At 40.5% G+C, this 18,952-nt stretch overlaps 1 protein-coding gene and 1 long non-coding RNA gene across 5 annotated transcripts in view; both read left to right on the forward strand.

Moving 5' to 3' along the window:
* Positions 1 to 18,952, forward strand: part of SH3RF2 (SH3 domain containing ring finger 2) — a 150,139-nt gene that overhangs the window by 66,299 nt on the left and 64,888 nt on the right. For all 4 annotated transcript variants that reach the window (XM_032244601.1, XM_032244526.1, XM_032244675.1 and 1 more), the window contains 2 exons: positions 2,745 to 2,840; positions 10,402 to 10,716. In XM_032244601.1, coding sequence (XP_032100492.1) covers positions 2,745 to 2,840; positions 10,402 to 10,716 — 411 coding nt within the window. The remainder of the gene's footprint in view (positions 1 to 2,744; positions 2,841 to 10,401; positions 10,717 to 18,952) is intronic.
* LOC116527790 overlaps positions 13,285 to 18,952 on the forward strand; it is a 25,841-nt gene continuing 20,173 nt past the window's right edge. Inside the window, exons 1-2 of the long non-coding RNA XR_004258747.1 lie at positions 13,285 to 13,297; positions 15,894 to 15,904. This is a non-coding gene — a long non-coding RNA (uncharacterized LOC116527790). The remainder of the gene's footprint in view (positions 13,298 to 15,893; positions 15,905 to 18,952) is intronic.

Here is an 18,952-nt window from a genome sequence, read left to right on the forward strand (position 1 = left end):
CATCTCTCATAGAAACCACAGTTGAAATTATTTTCATTCTTCACTACTGGTGATAAGTAGATCAAATATAAGTATAGAAAGTGGCACTGTTACAAAAGTTTAGCCAAGATCTTTTGCTTTGCAAAATATTTTTATTCCACCAGTACCAGAAAGGAGCTTTACTTCAGGTTTCCTCAAACTAGACAACCTCTCTGTCCTCCACGTTTTGAGATAATGATGTTTATTATTACCTTGGAACCTCAGAGTGAGACTCCTAAGGAAGGTCATTCTACAGCCCAAACAGCAAAGTTTAGATGTAGACTATGGTTAGAGGAAGGTCAGTTCAATTCCACAAATATTTAGTAAGTATTTATTTTGTGCCAGGCATTAGACACACAGCTGGAGGAAGACATAAACAGGGAGTATCATCATCTGCCTCTCTGACCCTTTCTGGGAATTTGCAAACTGGGACACTTACTCTACACGCTTATTCAATTTTGAGCCCACCCATGTGCCAAGCTGGCCATTGGAGATAAAGTGATGAGTCATTGTTCTTACCTTCACAGAGTTGGCAATCTAGTGGAAGAAACACACATATAAATGGGAAATTATGATAAAGAAACCGGAAAAGAGGATTTGACCCATTCTGGAAGGCTGTGGAATACAGAGACTTCTAGGGAATCTCATGGTCTAAACTCAGCACATCCAAATTAAACTCTAGATATTCCTTCCCAAAGTTGCTCTTTTTCTAGTGCTTTCTAGCTCAGTAAATTGTATAATTTATTCAACTTCATGTATTTATTTATGCATGGATGCGTTCAGGAAATATTTATTGCCTGATTACTAAAGGGGGCCACTGCATTAGGTGCTAGGGACAGCAAAGATTAACAAAGCAGACACAGGCCCTGCATACATGGAGTTTATGGTCTCATAGGGTAGACAGATGTTAAAGAAATAATAACCTCTGGGAGCATTGGTTCACGCCTGTAATCCCAACACTTTGGGAGGCCATGGTGGGCAGATCACTTGAGGTCAGGAGTTCAAGACCAGCCTGACCAACATGGCGAAACCCCGTCTCTACTAAAAATATAAAAATTAGCTAGGTGTGGTGGTGCATGCCTGTAGTCCCAGCTACTCAGGAGACTGAGGCAGGAGAATCGCTTGAACCTGGGAGGCGGAGGTTGCTGTGAGCCAAGATTGCGCCATTGCACTCAGCCTGGGCAACAGAGCAAGATTCCATCTAACAGCAACAAAAAAAGGAATAACCTCTAAATGCGTAATTGCAAATGTGTAAGAGCAGGAACTCCAACCCCTGGACCACCAACCAGTACCAGTCTGTGGCCTATTAGAAAACAGGCCGCACAGCAGGAGGTGAGCAGGGCAAGCGAGCAAACCTTCATCTGTATTTATAGCTGCTCCCCACGGGTTGCATTATTGCCTGAGCTCCACCTCCTGTCAGATCAGTAGCAGCAATTAGATTCTCATAGGAGCATGAACCCTATTATGAACAGCGCATGCAAGAGATCGAAGTTACGTGCTCCTTATGAGAATCGAATGCCTGATGATCTGAGGTGGAGCGTTTTATCCTGAAACCATCCCCTATCCCCCTACCCTCTCTCCCTACTCCCTACCCACTGCGTCCATGGAAAAATTGTCTTTCTGGTCCCTGGTGCCAACAAGGTTGGGTACTGCTATGTAAGAGGAAGCTAAGAAAGGGTATAATGCAGTAACAGATTTAGATTTGAATTAATCCTAATTCCTGAGGAGCATGGAACATAATGTCAGAGAGATCAGGAGGTCTTTAGTGGATGAATATACAGGTTGAACTTGATGGATGTCGTATGGACGTGGTAAGGTGTTCCTAAAATGGTATTAAGTAAAAAAAAAAAAAATCGGTTTCCCATATGGCTTCATTTGTGTGAAGTACAGGAACAGGTAAAATAAATGTATAGTACTAGAAGTCAGAGTAGTGGTTGCCTTTTAATAGGTGGTGGGAAAGGGTGCAAAGGAACTTCCTGGGTGCTGGGGATATTCTATATCTTTATCTGAACAGGGATTTCATGGATATATTGAAATGTAACATTTCTCAAGATTGCACTTCATTATGTGGATGTGTGTATGTTTTTGGAAAGTTTTTTAAAAATTTGTACATTTATATGTGTGTATGTTTTGTCTTGATAGAAAAGAATTTGGAAAAAATGTGTTATTCAAGCTGTTGACAGTGACTGTATCTTTATTGTGGAATAATATTTTCCTTGTTTTGCTTATCTGTATGTTCAAATGTTTCTACAAATTTACATATAACCTTTTGTAGTAAGAAAAATCTGAACAAAAAGTTGCTTTATGTTTGATGCATTAAAAATTGAAAATGTTCTGAAAAGTCTTCTACATGAGCATAAAATGAATTTTTCTTTTTGCAAAGCTAAAAGTGCTTCTCCCTATGGCTTCCATCTTGATTTCTCTATCAGATAAATTTAAATGAAAAGCTTGGACACTCCTTGTGATTAAAAATTGGAACATTTCTAAGTTTTCCTATTGGATTCTATTGATCCTCCAAATTATTTCTACTCCCCTATGGTCTCGGTGACACAAATACTGCCCTTTATGAAGAAAGTTCATTTTAGCAAAAAGACTTCCCAAATAAATCAAGCACAAGCTATATTCCTCACACCTTACACCATCTGAGACTCCAAACTGATCTCCGCTGAAAGCTTCTATTGCCTGAAAATGAAAGTAAATGCTGACCATGAGATTTTCTCTTTCAGGATGATATCATCACTGTGATCAGCCGAGTGGATGAGAACTGGGCAGAAGGCAAGTTAGGAGATAAAGTAGGCATCTTCCCTATCTTGTTTGTAGAGGTACGTGAGTATCAAGTCTATATCTGATTCACACTTATACAGAAATATGCATGTGCTACCGTGATGCCTGAGAACAATTCCTATTTGATAGGAGGCTTATTTCAGAACTAAAATCTCTAAAGAATAGATGCCACACAATAATACCTAATTCTAGCAAGAGTCAGGAAATGAGTGAAATCTCTCATATGCAAACTAAAATAAACTTACACCAGAAGTATTAAAACTGTGCGTCCTATGAGCCCACAAGTCTACATCTGAGAGTTTATTGTAAGAAAATATTTAGATAAGTATGCAAAGATAGACATATAAAATGTTCAAAAATGTTCACCATAACATTAGGTGATGATGTATAATTATGACAAACCAGAAGTACTCGAAATATTCAATAATAAGGACTTCATTTTTAAAAATTGTGGGGATGAAAAAAGTGTCTCTCAATGGAGAACACTATAATATATGGAGAATAATATTTAATATCACAAAGTATTTGATATTATGGAAAGATTTATGATTCATCGTTAAGCTTTCTAAAAGTTTAATAGGTACACAGTTTCAGATTTGCAGGATAAAAGAGTTCTAAAGATGTATTTCATAACAGTGTGAATATACGTAACACTGCTAAACTGTACACTTACAAATGGCGCAGAAGGTAAATTTTATGTTACATGTCTTTTATCACAATAAAAAAAATAAGTTGGACCATATGGAACCAGCTTTATAAATATATGTGTGTTTATATAAATGGATAAAGGACTAGAGAAGTATATGTATCAAAATGTTAACATTCTGTGATCACTAGATGGTGAGATTCTAGATGCTTTTCATTTTCTTCTGCCAACTTGTATTTTCTACATCTTCTGAAATTAGCATATATTTATTATTTCTGTTTTTTTAAAGAAAGATTTTTTTAAAAAAGAAAGAAAACATGCTAAGTTATCTGTATCTTCAGTATAATAATATAACAGTCAATGTCTAATCTCATTAGCCATGAGCCTCACTTTAGCTTGAAGCAAGTCATTACACATTTAAAAGAGAGGTTTTGGCCAGGTGCGGTGGCTCATACCTGTAGTCCCCGCCCTTTGGGAGGCAGAGGCAGGTGAATCACAAGGTCAAGAGATGGAGACCATCCTGGCCAACATGGGGAAACTCCGTCTCTACTAAAAAATAGAAAAATTAGCTGGGCGTGGTGGCGTGCGCCTGTAGTCCCAGCTACTCGGGAGGCTGAGACAGGGGAATTGCTTGAACCCAGGAGGCGGGGGTTGCAGTGAGCCAAGATGGTGCCACTATACTCCAGCCTGGTGCCTGGCGACAGAGTAAGACTCTGTCTCAAAAAAGAAAAAAAAAAAAAAAAAAGTTTCATTGTTTAACTGCATGTATTAGGTGTTTAACGTGCATAAAGCATTAAAAATGAGTAGTGGAAAGCTATGAAAGAAGTAAAAGATGTGCTGTCTACCCTGGGGGTTGGAGGGTTTGAAACAGAACAGACCACAATGGAGAAGCGACCAGTTCTTCTAATCATAAGAGCTAAAGCAGGTTCTAAAATGAATGGCATACCCAGAGCATTGCACAGCTTTCAGGGTCCTCTATAACTCCTCTACTCGATCAGTGTCCTCCGGAGGGGTTGGAGGAAGGGTCCAGAGAGGCTGGGCTTCTTACTGCCTCTATTAAACTCATTCCTACTTCTCATTCCTAATGCTTTTTCTCTTGCCGGGGCCCCTTTCAGATACACCACCCAATTCTCTTTACCTGTTCAAATTTCACTTATTTTATAAGGCTCAAATAGAAACCCACTTTCTCTATAAAATTTCAGCAAGTAGTTAAACCCTCAATGGTCTCTTTCCTCACTGAATATCTGATGAGTGTATTAGTTGTACTTCACAGGCTAACCTAATACAGAATAGGCACTCTGTTTTTAAAAAATTAGCTTAACAAGTGAATGAATGGAAAATGATTCAGAAAGTAGTCAAAGCTCCCAAGGGGAAAAAAAAAATTAAAGAGCAAACCATTCGGTGTAACCCTGTCCTAAACATATATTTAATTATTCAACTAATTTTTCATTGAGTGCCTGCTATGCCAGGACCTGCGCCTAGTTCGAAAGACACAAGACAAACACGGGTCCCTGCCCTGAGAGACTGTAAAGTCAGAAAGTATTCCAGTAGTTACAAGTGTGATGAATCATGTAAAGACTGAAGAAGCCAAGTATAGTGGCTCATGGCTGCAACCCCAACACATTGGGAGCTAAGGTGGGAGGTTTGCTTGAGGCCGACAGATTGAGACCAGCTTGAGCAACATAGTGAAACTCCCATCTCTACAAAACACTTATAAACTAGCCAGGTATGATGGCCCACACTTGGTCCCAGCTACTTCAGAGGCTGAGGCAAGAGAATTGTTTGAGCCCAGGAGGTCAAGTCTGCAGTGAGCCATGATTGCGACACTATACTCTATCCTGGACAACAGAGCAAGATCCTATCTCAAAAAAGAAAAAAAAAAAAGACTGAAGTAGAGGAAACTATTAGGAAGTTATGATATGCAACTTACCTGGGCAGAAAGTCAGCAAATGTCACTTATGCCAAGATCTGACAGAAAAGTAAGTATGGAAGGAAGAGTGTTTTAGGTGATGGAGGTAGCATGTGCAAAAGTCCTGCAGAATGAGGAAGTAAAGTGTAGCCAGGGGAAAAAAGAAGTACCAGAGCTGGAACTTAGAGAGTAAAAGAAGAACAAAAAGTGAAGCCAGGGAAGCAAATGTAAGGTAGATCACAGAAGACTTCATAAACCATCCTGTATAGTCAAGATAGGCTAGGTTATGCCGTGGCAATAAACAGCATCAAAGTCTAAGTGGCTTAACAAAGAAAAATATTATTCCTCACCTACATTCCATGTTCAGTGCAGAACGGTGAGGGGTTCTGCTCACATAGTCACTCAGGAACCCAGATTAGGAAGTCCACCTGTTCCAGATGATGCATCTTGTAGCTGCATCATCTGGAACAGGTGGACTTCCTAGTTTCCACAGTAGGGATGCATGAAAAAGAGTGAGTTGTATCAGCAACTAAACACCTCATCTCAGAAGTGACACTTGTCACTCCCACTCACAGCCCATTAGCCTGAATCAGTTACATAGCCTTATCTGATTTCAAGTCAGCTGAGAAGTATAAGGGAACACATGAAACATTGGGTTTCGTTGCATTTGTCATATCATAAGAAGAGTGGATTCAACCCAAAAGCCAATAGAAGCCATTGAAAGGTTTTTTGAAGTGACCAGGCTTGGATTTCTTAAAGACTGTCCTGGCTGCAGTAGGAGGAATGATTTGAGGAGGAGAGAGAAAAAAGCAGAAAGTCCATTTAGGAGGCTCCTGCATTGCCCAGTTAGATGACTGTGGATTAGACCAGGAGGTTCAGGGACACTTCAGGAGGTAGAATCCAGAGGACTTTGGGGTTAACAGAGGCAGGGATAGAGAAGATAAGTGGTTAAGGACTGCCCTACTTCTTGATTTATGGACGTAGGTCAGTGGCAGAGCCATCTGCTGGGTAGGAGCCTTTTCTGGGAAGGAAGTTACTATGATTCGGAAACAATGGTTGACTCTCCAAGGACAGAGATCAGCTGCAATTAGGTACCTAGTTGGACCCATAGGAGGTACTTAAGTATTTATGGAAGTCGTTGCCTGGTCTACTGCATTATCTTTAGATGCTTCTTCATAACTCTGGGACAGCGGGGAGGCGCCACTCATCTTGTTACCCATTTCTGGTTTTTTTGTTTTGTTTTGTTTTGTTTTTTGAGACGGAGTTTCACTCATGTTACCCAGGCTGGAGTGTAATGGCGTGATCTTGGCTCACCACAACCTCCGCCTCCCGGGTTCAGGCAATTCTCCTGCCTCAGCCTCCTGAGTAGCTGGGATTACAGGCACGCGCCACCATGCCTAGCTAATTTTTTGTATTTTTAGTAGAGACGGGGTTTCACCATGTTGACCAGGATGGTCTCGATCTCTTGACCTCGTGATCCACCCGCCTCGGCCTCCCAAAGTGCTGGGATTACAGGCTTGAGCCACCGCGCCCGGCCTTGTTACCCATTTCTGAAACCCCTTTTCCCAAAACTTCCCCATTTAATGATTATTCATTTGGATGCACTTTCCTACCACTTCACCTCTAAAATTAGCAAATACAAGAACCATCAGGATTATCATTAAACTAGCCAGTGCTTCATTTGTTCTCCTAATTGCTTGAAGGGGAAAAAGATAATCAAGTGGTTGCTCTAATCTGGAAACTTTTTCTTCAAAAATTGCCTGAAATCTAAATTGTGCTTTTTAAAGTAGCACTTAAATTTTGACTTCAGTCATTTCATTAAGACTAGCACTTGCTGAGATCTCTTTAAATAAGTTTTGAATTACCAGTGCCATGCAAAGCAATTAGAAGGAGGGGAGTCTTTCTTATGAGCATGGGGTGTGTGTGTGTGTGTGTGTGTGTGTGGTGTGTGTGTGTGTGTGTGTGTGTGGTGTGTGTGTGTGTGTGTGTGTGTGTGTGTGTGTGTTTTGGCATAAACAGGCTTTTTCTTGTTAGTGTATCATTTTACTTATTGAATTGCACTTAACATTAAAAGGTGATAAAACAAAGGTTCAGCCTATGCTCATTCATATCAGGACTCCTCCGGTGGAGCCTGCCTGGGTTATGTGAACTTTGCTCAGCCCAATGAGCCTCGACAATATTGTTTTTAAATGAGTGGGTGCAAATCTAAGAGACCTGCAGCTCTTTCCCAACAGAGCTATTAATCATATTGGCAGAGGACAGGGCAGATGCAGAGTTTCCAGGGGCCCTTTGTCAGTGTTGATGTTAGAAAAGCTGAAGGTGGTGCTCACCTGGGGACAGAACAATTAGGCAGAAGCAGAAAAAATTAACTCATTTCATTATAGCCATGAATGGCTGCATAAAGAACTTTACTCATTCAATTCAGAGCGTATATTGCCCCTTTACTGGGTGAACAATGGAGGGGCAGGTACCCTGGGTCCTATAAGTCATTTTTCCTGTTCAGGCTGCCATCAGAGCTTGCCTAAACAATTTCAATAACTTCCTAATTGGCCTCCCTACTTCTGTTCTGGCAATTCTAAGTAACAGCCAAAACGAGCTTTTTATTTATTTTTTTAATTTACATACAGAAAAATTTACTCTTTTTAACATCCAGTTCTATAAATTTTAATAAATGCATACAACTGTGTAACCACACCACAATCAATAGAATAGTTCCAATAGCCGCCCCAAAATTTTGCATGCTGCCCTTTTATAGTCAATTTCTTCCCCAACTCATAACCACTGGCAACCACCAGTCTGTTTTCTGCTCCTGTAGGTTTCTTTTTCCAGAGTGTCATATAAATGGAATCATACAGAATGTAGCTTTTTGAGTCAGGCTTCATTTTGCATGATGCATTTGGGATTATCCATGCTGTTTCATGTATCAGTAGTTCATTCCTTTTTGATGCTGAGTAGTATTCTATTGTATAGATGTGCCAGAGTTTGTTCATTCACCTCTTGAAAGACACCGGAGTTGTTTTCCAACTGTTGGTAACTATGCGTAAAGCTGCTATAAACATTTTCATACTGGTTTTTGAGTGGGCATAAGTCTTCCTTTCTCTTGGGTAATTACTTAGGAGTGGAATTGCTGGGTCAGATGCTAAATGTGTGTTTAACTTTCTAAGAAACTGCCAAACAGTAGCATGAGCTTTTAAAGGCACAAATCAGATCATATCACTCCTCTACCTAAGTCCTACCAAAGACTTCCTATTATACGTAGAATAAAATGGAACCCTCCCTGACTCTTATGATCTGGCCCCTGCCTATCTCTGTAACCTCTTTCATCATCTTCTCCTCACATGCTCTGTTCCAGCCTTCCCTCTGTTTCTTTCTTCTGTCTTTCTCTCAAGCAAGCTGAGCCCTTTCCCTTTTTAGGACTTTCACACTAGCTTATAGTGCCTCTTTGGGCATGTTCTAACCTCCATTTTTACTTAGCTAGCTCCTTGTTGACATTTGTTGCTTCAGCTTAAATGCCACCTTCTCAGATCTTCCTCGACCCCCTAATTTACAGTAGCTGCCTCCCCAGTCGCTCTCTATCACATCAGAGCACTTATTATATGATGTTTTCTTGCTTACATGCTGGCTCTGTCATTTATAAGTCATCCCTTCCAGGCCTCGGCCTTCTTATCTTTAAAGTAGACATAATAATACTCATTCCCCTACTTGATGAGGTTTTCACAATACTATATGCTTCTTGTGGCAAGAAACACATCTTCTTTAAAATTTTCTTTTTAAGAAATTTATTTATTTATTCCTCAACAAAAAACCATATTCAATAAAATTTTCTATGTCAGCTATTTTAATCCTCTGCACATTGTCTCTAAAAAGTCTTTTAATGGGCAAATTTCCTTTACCTCTATAGCTGGATTTCTACATTAGAATGAGATCTGGTTTTAGAGGGCAACTGGTAACAATAATAAAAATGGAAATTTAGGTAATCATTCTAAAATTTTAGTTATTGCACTAACCCTTGTTTGTCAACATGTTTCAGATTTCCAAAGAAAATGAACCCACAGGGGCCCTCAGTGAGTAGGGTACTCAAAATATTATTATATATTTCTTGTGAGAATTGACCAATATAGTAGGGAAGACAGACATAACACAGTGGTGTACTGGAGCTGGCTGGAACTAGATCACAAGAGCTGGTTGTTACATTTTCAGGAATTTTGCCAGCCAGTTGTTAAACCATTGGTGGCTTGGAAAACTCCACAAATTGGGACTTGTTTTCTTTCTTGCTTGCTACTTTTTTTTTTTTTTTGGACAGCTTTTTTACCAATACATCACCAGCCAAGAGATATAGAACAAGGAAGAATGGTGATTACATGAACATATTTAAAGGAAGTAGTAAAAGACAGTCTTAGAATAAGGATTCAGGGTACTGAATGCACTTATATTCTGACTCAAACACATCAAATGTATAAATTTGGGCAACTTCATTCACTCATTATTCCACAAACACTAAGTATCTACTCTGGGGTACAGGAGAGAATCACGTGTAGAAAAAGAAGGTCCCTGCAACCCAGGTAGCCTACAGACTAGTGGGGGAAAGGCAAGTAAAGGATTGTGGTTTGGAGTGAAAAATGCAATGACTGGGAAGCACAGGGGCTGCTGGGAGCACCAGGAAGGACAAGGGGATTCCAGGATGGCTAAAGGAAGAGAAAGGAAGCCCACTGGGTGAAAAGAGCTGGATATGACTGGGAAAAATGGGTAAAAACAGAATACTCTCAGCCAGGAAAGAGCATCATGGCTTATTTTTATCCCCTTTGGACCTCAGTAAAAGAGTAATACTTTGCAAGAAAGTTGTGAGAATACATTGATAGAGCAAAGTCATGAGGATGCACTGATAAAAGATGGAAGCTGTTACTGTGCTCACCAAGGTATGAGCGTCTGAGCCAGTGACTGAGGAGGCGGCATCTGACCTGGCTTTACATGGGTGTGGGTAGGAACTGGCTGCTCACATTAAATCAAGAAGACATACTTCTCATTGGACCTTTTGTCTTTTCAGCCAAACCTCACCGCAAGACACCTTCTAGAAAAGAACAAAGGTCGCCAGTCATCCCGCACAAAAAACCTGTCCCTGGTGTCCTCATCCTCCAGAGGCAACACACCCACCCTCCGTAGGGGACCCGGGTCCAGGAGGAAGGGGCCTGGGCAGTTTTCCATCACAACAGCCTTGAACACGCTCAACCGGATGGTCCATTCTCCTTCAGGGCGCCATATGGTAGAGATCAGCACCCCAGTGCTCATCAGCTCCAGCAACCCCTCTGTGATCACCCAGCCCATGGAGAAAGCAGACGTTCCCTCCAGCTCGGCGGGGCAGGTAGGGAAGAAACTCCTGGGACGGGGGCACTTTGGGGTTGGGCAAGTGATTCATACACGTCACAAGCAATATTTGATGCTTAGTACTTGCTAAGCACCCAGAATGCGCCGATAGTAACTAATGCCGTACATGTTGCATGTCAGAATTGTATAGACATTTCCTTTCATCTTGAACAGCCTGCGAGTTAGGTGTTATTACTATTATCCCCATTTTACAGATGGAGGAACTGAGGTTTAGAGGGGTTAAACAGCATTTTCCAAATTCTCACAGATACTTTTCTTTCCCTTGCTGAGTGCCATGACATGGTTCCTGTCCCTTAGAGAACTTCCCTCTGAGAAGATGATGGCACCTATTTTCTCAAGAGTGTTTTGGCATCACAGTTTAAGATTCACTATTCCATCCTCTGGCAATATATTAGGCATCAGATGGAAAGAAAGCAAAAGAAACAAAAAGAAACTATGGGTTATTGAATGTTGTCAGGACTGGTTACCTACATTTGCAGGACCCAGTGTAAAATGAAAATACAAGTCCTTTGCTCAAAAATGATCGAGAATTTCAAGATGAGAACAGCAGAGCATTAAACCTGTGTGGCTACGCAAGTCACACACTGGTGAAGCCAGCCCTGGGTGTTTGCAGATGGAGAACCTGATAAGATAATGCATGTAAACTGCCTAGCACCATGATACCTGCCATATACTAAGCATCAGCTCTTAATACTACTGTTGTTAACCCTGGTCACTGTATTGCCAACTGACGAGAGATAAGCCTAGAGTTGGTGGTGGCAATCCAGAAGCTGAAGTATTTCTAGCAGCATATGGCTATTTAGGTTGAAGCGTACTTCAAAAGATGGAGTGGAGGTATGAGGTGAAGTAATTAAGAAGAACCTCATGTTGGGTACTCAGCTGAAAACACTCTTTGGGACCATGCAGGTCGCAACGTGAAAGGACAAAACTCAACTTGCACTGATGTGGTTTTTTTTTAAGAAGCTGTAAATCTTGTTTTTAAACATGAATTTCTACCTTGGGATTAAAAGGCTTAATTGGATTCTAATCCCCTTTTAACAAGACAAGGAGGAAAGAGAAAGTCAAGGGCTCCTCAAAGACCTGTGTGCTATTCTGAAAGGAAAACAATCACCTCTTAACAACCCTTCATATCTTGTATCACTGTCTGGGTCACTAAGAAGTTGGCTGCTCATGTAATTCTGCCCACCACCTGCACCACATGCACACACATACATACTTTCTCTTTCTCCTCCATTACACTCCCCTTGCTTTAACAAAACTATAAAACTTTCTACATACACATCCCACTTCTTTACAAGTACATATTAATATACACTTTATGCCCAAAGTTCTCACACACACACACACACACGCACTCTAAAATGGGAGCCTTGTGACTCACAGTTAAGCCAAAGAGTCACAGAATTTTTTGAAACGATTTTTTTATACATAGTCATAGATATATAAAGTGCAGCCCACATTCAATAGAAATATATATAAAGTGCAGCCCACACTCAATAGAAATAAGCTAACTCACTCAGCTTTAAGTTAGCTTCACAAAAGATTTAGCCAAGAGTCATTTTCCATGTGCTTTTAAAATTCTTATTCTGGGCATTTATGTCATCTACAGAGGCTGGACCAGAGTGGGAGAAGTCTAGCAGGAGTTAAAACAAGCATCATTCCTTCGTAGTTTTCACAAATAGTGAGAATTCCAGAGTATGGCATTCACACATCCGATGACCAGGGAACCACTTCACGGCAGCCTTTTCTCCATTCAGATGGCTGTGGCTTATAATTATTTCTACATGTTTGTCCAAGGGCTGTAAAAACACACTCGAAATGGCCCACTTAGGCGTTATACCTAAAGATGAGTGGAAAGTTGAACAAATGACAAGTTCTTCCCTTTTCTCTAACATTCTTGAGAGCTGTCGTTGGGTCTAGCTCATCACACTCTTCCTATCTTCCCCACTCTTAGAACCCACATGGTGCCTAGACCCCAGCAGGTGCTCAATAAATCAAGGAACCAAGACTTTTGACATAAATATCTGGGCTGATGGTGGTGACATATACTTAGGGAAGACTGGAGAAAGGATTAATTTCTTAAAGAAAGATTACAGATTAATGTAACTCTTCCAGCCAATAAACATCTGTTGAACGCTTACAGTGTGCTAGTAACCATAGCGAGTACTGGGGATTCTACTACCAAAGCAAGAACAGTAATATAACCTCAAGCTTTACTGAAACTAATATGAGATGGATGGATCTGTAGGTAGGCAGGTAGGTAGGTAGATATATAGATAGATACATAAATAGAATGATATCCTGTAATGGGAAAGTCTCCTTTGACTGCCAGTCTCCTAAGTCCTGCCCTCTATTCTAAAACCGTAGTAAAAGCCTTTGTAGGGGAGGTATTATCAACACTTTACAGCAAGGTAACTAAGTCCCCAAAAGAAAAATGATTCAGCCAAGCTCACGTAATTTAGTAAAGAGTCTGGATTGATTTTACAATTGTCTAATTCTAGAACATAAGCTTTTGTCACTACACTATGCTGTCAACCAAGACCGCATTAAGCAACATTGTTATGCACACATAGTTTATCCTGGATGTCTGCAGCCTCCCTTTTCTTGGTCATCTTCACTTGACTCCTTTTCAACGCTAAGGCCTTCCAGCATTCTCTTCTCCACCCGCCCCCTCAGTAAAGAATTTGTCCTAAGTGTTTTGCACCTGAAAAATGCTTCCATTTACTGTTTTCTCATGAACTACCAGTTGCGTCCAAACATTGTGTATGGTGCTGATGGTACCAAGAATAAGCTGCTGCCTTGTTCTCCTCCTGTGGTAGAGACAAGTCTTGGATTGTCCCTCAAACTCCAAAGGGGAGCAATTGCTACCCTTTCATAATGAGAAGCCAGAGTCAGGAATTTTTTCCCCTTTGTCGTTCTGTCTTTCCACCTGTGGGAAACCACTTGGAACTTCTGGGTAGAACATCAGGAAATGACCTCACAGATGAACTGCAACTACAATGGCACTAAAAACAATGGCACTCAAACACAATTCAGGATTAGACCTGAAGTTGCTGAGTAAGATCTGTGGAAAACTGCAGTGGAGGAAGTTAAGTGGGTGGATTGAAACCAAGGCAGTTGGCCTCTGGGAGAGTCCTGTAGACAAAGAAAGTCAACTACGCACGACACAAGTTAGAAAGAAGTCCTTCAGTAATGCCTCTTTGGGGGAAGTCACATGTGCAGGGCACTCCCTGGAGATTCTAAAGTTGACTTGGTTCAGGATGTGGAGCCTGCTCACCTCCTGCCTCCCACACTCACAGAGCAATGAAGCATTCTTGTTTTTCTAAGATGTTCTGCTCCTCAATATGCCCTCTTTCTCTCCTTCCCTTTCCCCTCCCTGCCAATCCTTCAGCCCCACTCCCTCAGGCTTCCTCCTTCTGTATTACAGATCCAGAATAGCTGAACTGCCATGCAACTAGAAAGCTCTCTTTCCCTCACCTCCTACATTCAGCTAGTCAGTCAGCTGATTGTGTCACCTAAATAGTTATTGCCCGGCCGGGCGCGGTGGCTCACGCCTGTAATCCCAGCACTTTGGGAGGCCGAGGCGGGTGGATCACGAGGTCAAGAGATCGAGACCATCCTGGTCAACATGGTGAAACCCCGTCTCTACTAAAACTACAAAAAATTAGCTGGGCATGTTGGCGCGTGCCTGTAATCCCAGCGACTCAGGAGGCTGAGGCAGGAGAATTGCCTAAACCCAGGAGGCGGAGGTTGCAGTGAGCCAAGATCGCGCCATTGCACTCCAGCCTGGGTAAGAAGAGCGAAACTCTGTCTCAAAAAAAAAAAAAAAAAATAGTTATTGCCCATTCCATTTCACAGCCTTAGTGTGGGTCCTCATCTCTTGCCTAGACTATTGCTCCAGCCTCCTCACTGGCCTCCCAGAGCCCACACTCAGTATTTCACCTCACTCTGCCCAATCCCTCTCACTCCCATCCATGCTTCCAATCATGGCCTCCATAATGACCTCTTGCAAACCCAAATCCCTTCGGCTACTTCTCTTCCCCAAACAATTAGTGGATCCCATTACTGAGTGATCACTAAAACCCAGAAACTACAATAAGGGATTTACAAACATATGACGCTCCTCAAAACTATTCAGAGTAAGTATTGGTATGCTCATTTTACCAAAGGGGAAAACTCGGAGTGAAAGATTAGGTATTTTTCTTAGTCTTTTTTTCAGTTTTAATTTTTTAATTTCAGTAGCTTTGGGGATACAAGTGGTTTTTGGTTTCATGGATGAATCGTATAGTGGTGAAGTCTGAGATTTTAATGTACCCATCACCAGAGCAGCCTACATTGTACCCAATAGATAATTTTTCTTCCCCTAACCACCCTTACCCTCCCTTCCTTGAGTCTCCCATTTCCATTACACCACTCTGTATGCCTCTGCATACCCATAGCTTAACTCTCACTTAGAACATGCAATATTGGTTTTCCATTCCTGAGTTATTTCACTTAGGATCATAGACTTCAGTTTCATCCAAGTTATTGCAAAAAACATTATTTCATTCTTTTCTGTGGCTGAGTATTCCATGGTGTATACATATGCACAACACATTTTCTTTATCCACTTATCACTTGATTCCTTATCTTTGTAATTATGAATCTTTTTGTTATAATGACTTCTTGTCCTCTAGGTAGATACCCAGTAGTGGGATTGCCCAGTAGTAGGATCAAATGGTAGATCTACTTATAGTTCTTTGAGAAATCTCCATACTGTTTTCCATAGAAGTTATACTAATTTGAATTTCCACCAGCAGTGTATAAATGTTCCCTTTTCACCACATCTATGCCAACATCTATTGTTTTTTTTTACATTTTAACAATGGTCATTCTGACTTGGATAAGGTAGAAACTTATTGTGGTTTTAATTTGCATTTCTCTGATAATTGGTGATAGTGAGCATTTTTATACATTTGTTGGCTGCTTGTATCTTATATATTTTCTTTACTTTTGTCTTTGTTGTATTTGCTTTTGTGATCTTAGTCATAAAAGCTTTGCCTAGGCCCATGTCCAGAAAAACTTTTCTAGGTTTCCTCTATATTTCTTATGGTTTCAGGTCTTAAGATTTAAGTCTTTAATCCATCTTGAGTTAACTTTTGTATTTGGTGACAGATAAGGATTCAGTTTCATTCTTCTGTATGTGGCTATCCAGTTTTCCCAACACCATTTATTAAATAGGATGTCCTTTCCTCAGTTTACAGTTTCATGTGCTTTGTCAAAAATCAGTTGTTTGTAAGTGTTTGGCTTTATTTCTGGGCTCTCAATTCTCTTCCACTGGTCTACGTGCCTACTTTTATACCAGTACCATACTGTTGTGGTTACTACAGCCTTGTAGTATAATTTGAAGTCAGTTAATATGATGCCTTCAGATTTTTTCTTTTTGCTTAGAATTGCTTTGAGTGTCTGGGCTCTTTTTTGGTTCTGTATGAATTTTAAGATTGCTTCTTCTAATTCTCTGAAAAATGATGTTAGTATTTTGATAGGAATTGCGCTGAATCTGTAGATTGCTTTGAGCAGTATAATCATGTTCACAATATTGTTTCTTCCAATCTATGAACATGAGATGTATTTCCATTTGTTTGTGTAATTTATGATTTCTTTCAGCAGTGTTTTGCAGTTCTCCTTGTAGAGATCTTTCACCTCCTTGGTTAAGTATATATCTGGGTATTTTTTAATAGCTATTGTAAAAGGGATTGAGTTCTTTTTTTAATTCTCAGCTTGTTTGTTGTTGGTGTATAGCAATGCTGCTACTGACTTATGTACATTGATTTTGTAACCTGAGACTACTGAATTCATTGATCACATCTAGAAGTCTTTTGGAGGAGTCTTTAGGGTTTTCTAGGTATAATCATCAGCAAACAGAGATAGTTTGATTTCCTGTTTTCTAACTTGGATGTCCTTTCTTTCTTTCTCTTGCCTGACTATGCTGGCTAGGAATTCCCAAAAAGATTAAATAATTTGTACATCTCAAGGGTAGAAACCGGTCCCAGACTTGAGGGAAGACCTGTACTCCCTTCCCAAAATAAGCTTTTAGTATGGTATTCTAGACCCTCCATTATCTGGTTACAGTTTGCCTTCCTGGACTCCCAGGTCCGCTGACATATACGTGTGCATACACACAAAAGTACAGTTTTTGAGCCTGGCACGGTGGCTCACGCCTGTAATCCCAGCACTTTGGGAGGCCAAAGTGGGCAGATCATGAGGTCAGGAAATCAAGACCATCCTGGCCAACATGGGAAACCCTGTCTCTGCTAAAAATACAAAAATTAGCTGGGCGTGGTGATGTGCGCCTATAGTCCCAGCTTCCCAGGAGGCTAAGGCAGGGGAATCACTTGAACCTGGGAGGCAGAGGTTGCAGTGAGCCAAGATAGCACCATTGCACTCCAGCCTGGTGACAGAGCAAGACTCTATCTCAAAAAAAAAAAAAAAAAAAAAAAAAAAGAACAGTGTGTGTGTACATTCCTATATGCACAGCATGATGTACTAGGTCACCTCATGGCTTTTTGTCCTTGTATCCAGGAGAATGCCTGGATTATTCTGGGCAATGAACAAATGGTTTTTGAATAAATAATTGCTGTCCCTTCTGGAATTTATTTTTGTTTCATTCATCTGTTGCACTCATATCCATACCCCAAGGACCTATAAGCATATTGTTTCTTCAAGGAAGCTCTTGCCACCCCGTTTCTGCAGAATTATTTCTCTCATATGTATCTCTCTTGTATTAACAGCACATTGTTTATACCTGTGCTGTAACATATATGTTAGAACATATAACACCCTCTTGGCACTATAAATTCCACATGTATATATCAACATGCTTGAGATTGAACATTTTTTTCTTAAGAGCAGGTTTGATGTTTTGTTCACTTATGTGCTCTTGAGTTTCCAAACCCCTCTTCTGTTACCGAGAAAAAAAAAAAAGATAAGAGAAAGAGAAAAAAGAGGGTGCGGGGTCACTGAAGTCAGTGTAAGGAATGTGATTCCTTCCCCCTCTGTCCTCCATCCTATGCCAGGATGATAATGACAAATCCAAGCATCTTTCCTGGGCTCCTCATCTGGGAAGATGAACTTCATGTGCCTTGGTGAATTCTGAGGTTTATAAAGCTGACTCTCCTTTTCACCTCATATATGAAATAGTCTGCATAAAGTAATTTTTGGGAGCTTGAACTATTATAAATCCAGATCCTCGCCCAGGGTACTCCTTTGTCACTGTCTTTCATAGGAATCCCAACCCAACTTGATGGTCCTCAGGGCTGCCATGAGAAACAATTTTACTTAGTACCAATATACATATTTTCTTCCTTTGGACACCCTTCTAGTGCAAATTTATATTTAAGATTCTTAGCTAATCCTCCTTCTTGAGATAATTTACAGAGATAAATTAACCCTATGTTTATAGTCTTATGATGATATCTCTCAAGATAAATATTTCTTTTATTTTACAATTTTCACTCAACAAATCCATACTCATACGTGATGTAGTCAGAGTATTCCAGAACTCACTGAGTACTCCCAAAGAGTTGTGGGTAGAAAAGGGAGGAGACACCATTAGATGAACACTTATCCCTCCAATTGCTCTGTTCCATGTTGTCATTATCTGCCCCCATAGTGCCTTTTATGGGGCCTACTGAGTGTCTGAAACATGTTTGTTAACTTTTTGAATATGTACACCCTGGGTGAAGATACCCCTTAAACTTTCTCATAAATTACCAGTTAATGCCTTAGCAAGAGTTCACAGGCAGAGGGCTGAATGCAAGAAAGGACCAGAAGGCCCCCTACCTCTCTCTCTATTCTGCCAGAGCCCCCTGAGTAAAGAACTGTCATGAGCCACCCAGAGAAACAGTGTTTTACAGAAGAAACCACGCCAGCCTCCCCAGGTACCGCGTCTCCAGCCCAATGATGGGATGTAGGACCAATCAGTAACCACTCTGAGCTTGCTTCCCGTCAAAAGATGAGAATTAACCTCTGACTCACAAGCTTGTTAGGAAGATCAAAAAAATAGAAAGTGAATATAAAGTGCTTGGCTACCATTATTTTTATTGTTGTTATTTAAAAAATATTTTAGCCATCAAACTTTCTTAGCAATCAGTTGCTGGATTGCTTTTCAATCTCTATCTTCTTATTTTTTGAACTTTTTATAACAGAAAATTTCAAAGATATATAAAATTGAA

Source organism: Sapajus apella, unplaced genomic scaffold, assembly GCF_009761245.1.
Source record: "Sapajus apella isolate SASKATOON/1434 unplaced genomic scaffold, GSC_monkey_1.0 scaffold1, whole genome shotgun sequence".
NCBI lineage: Eukaryota > Metazoa > Chordata > Mammalia > Primates > Cebidae > Sapajus > Sapajus apella.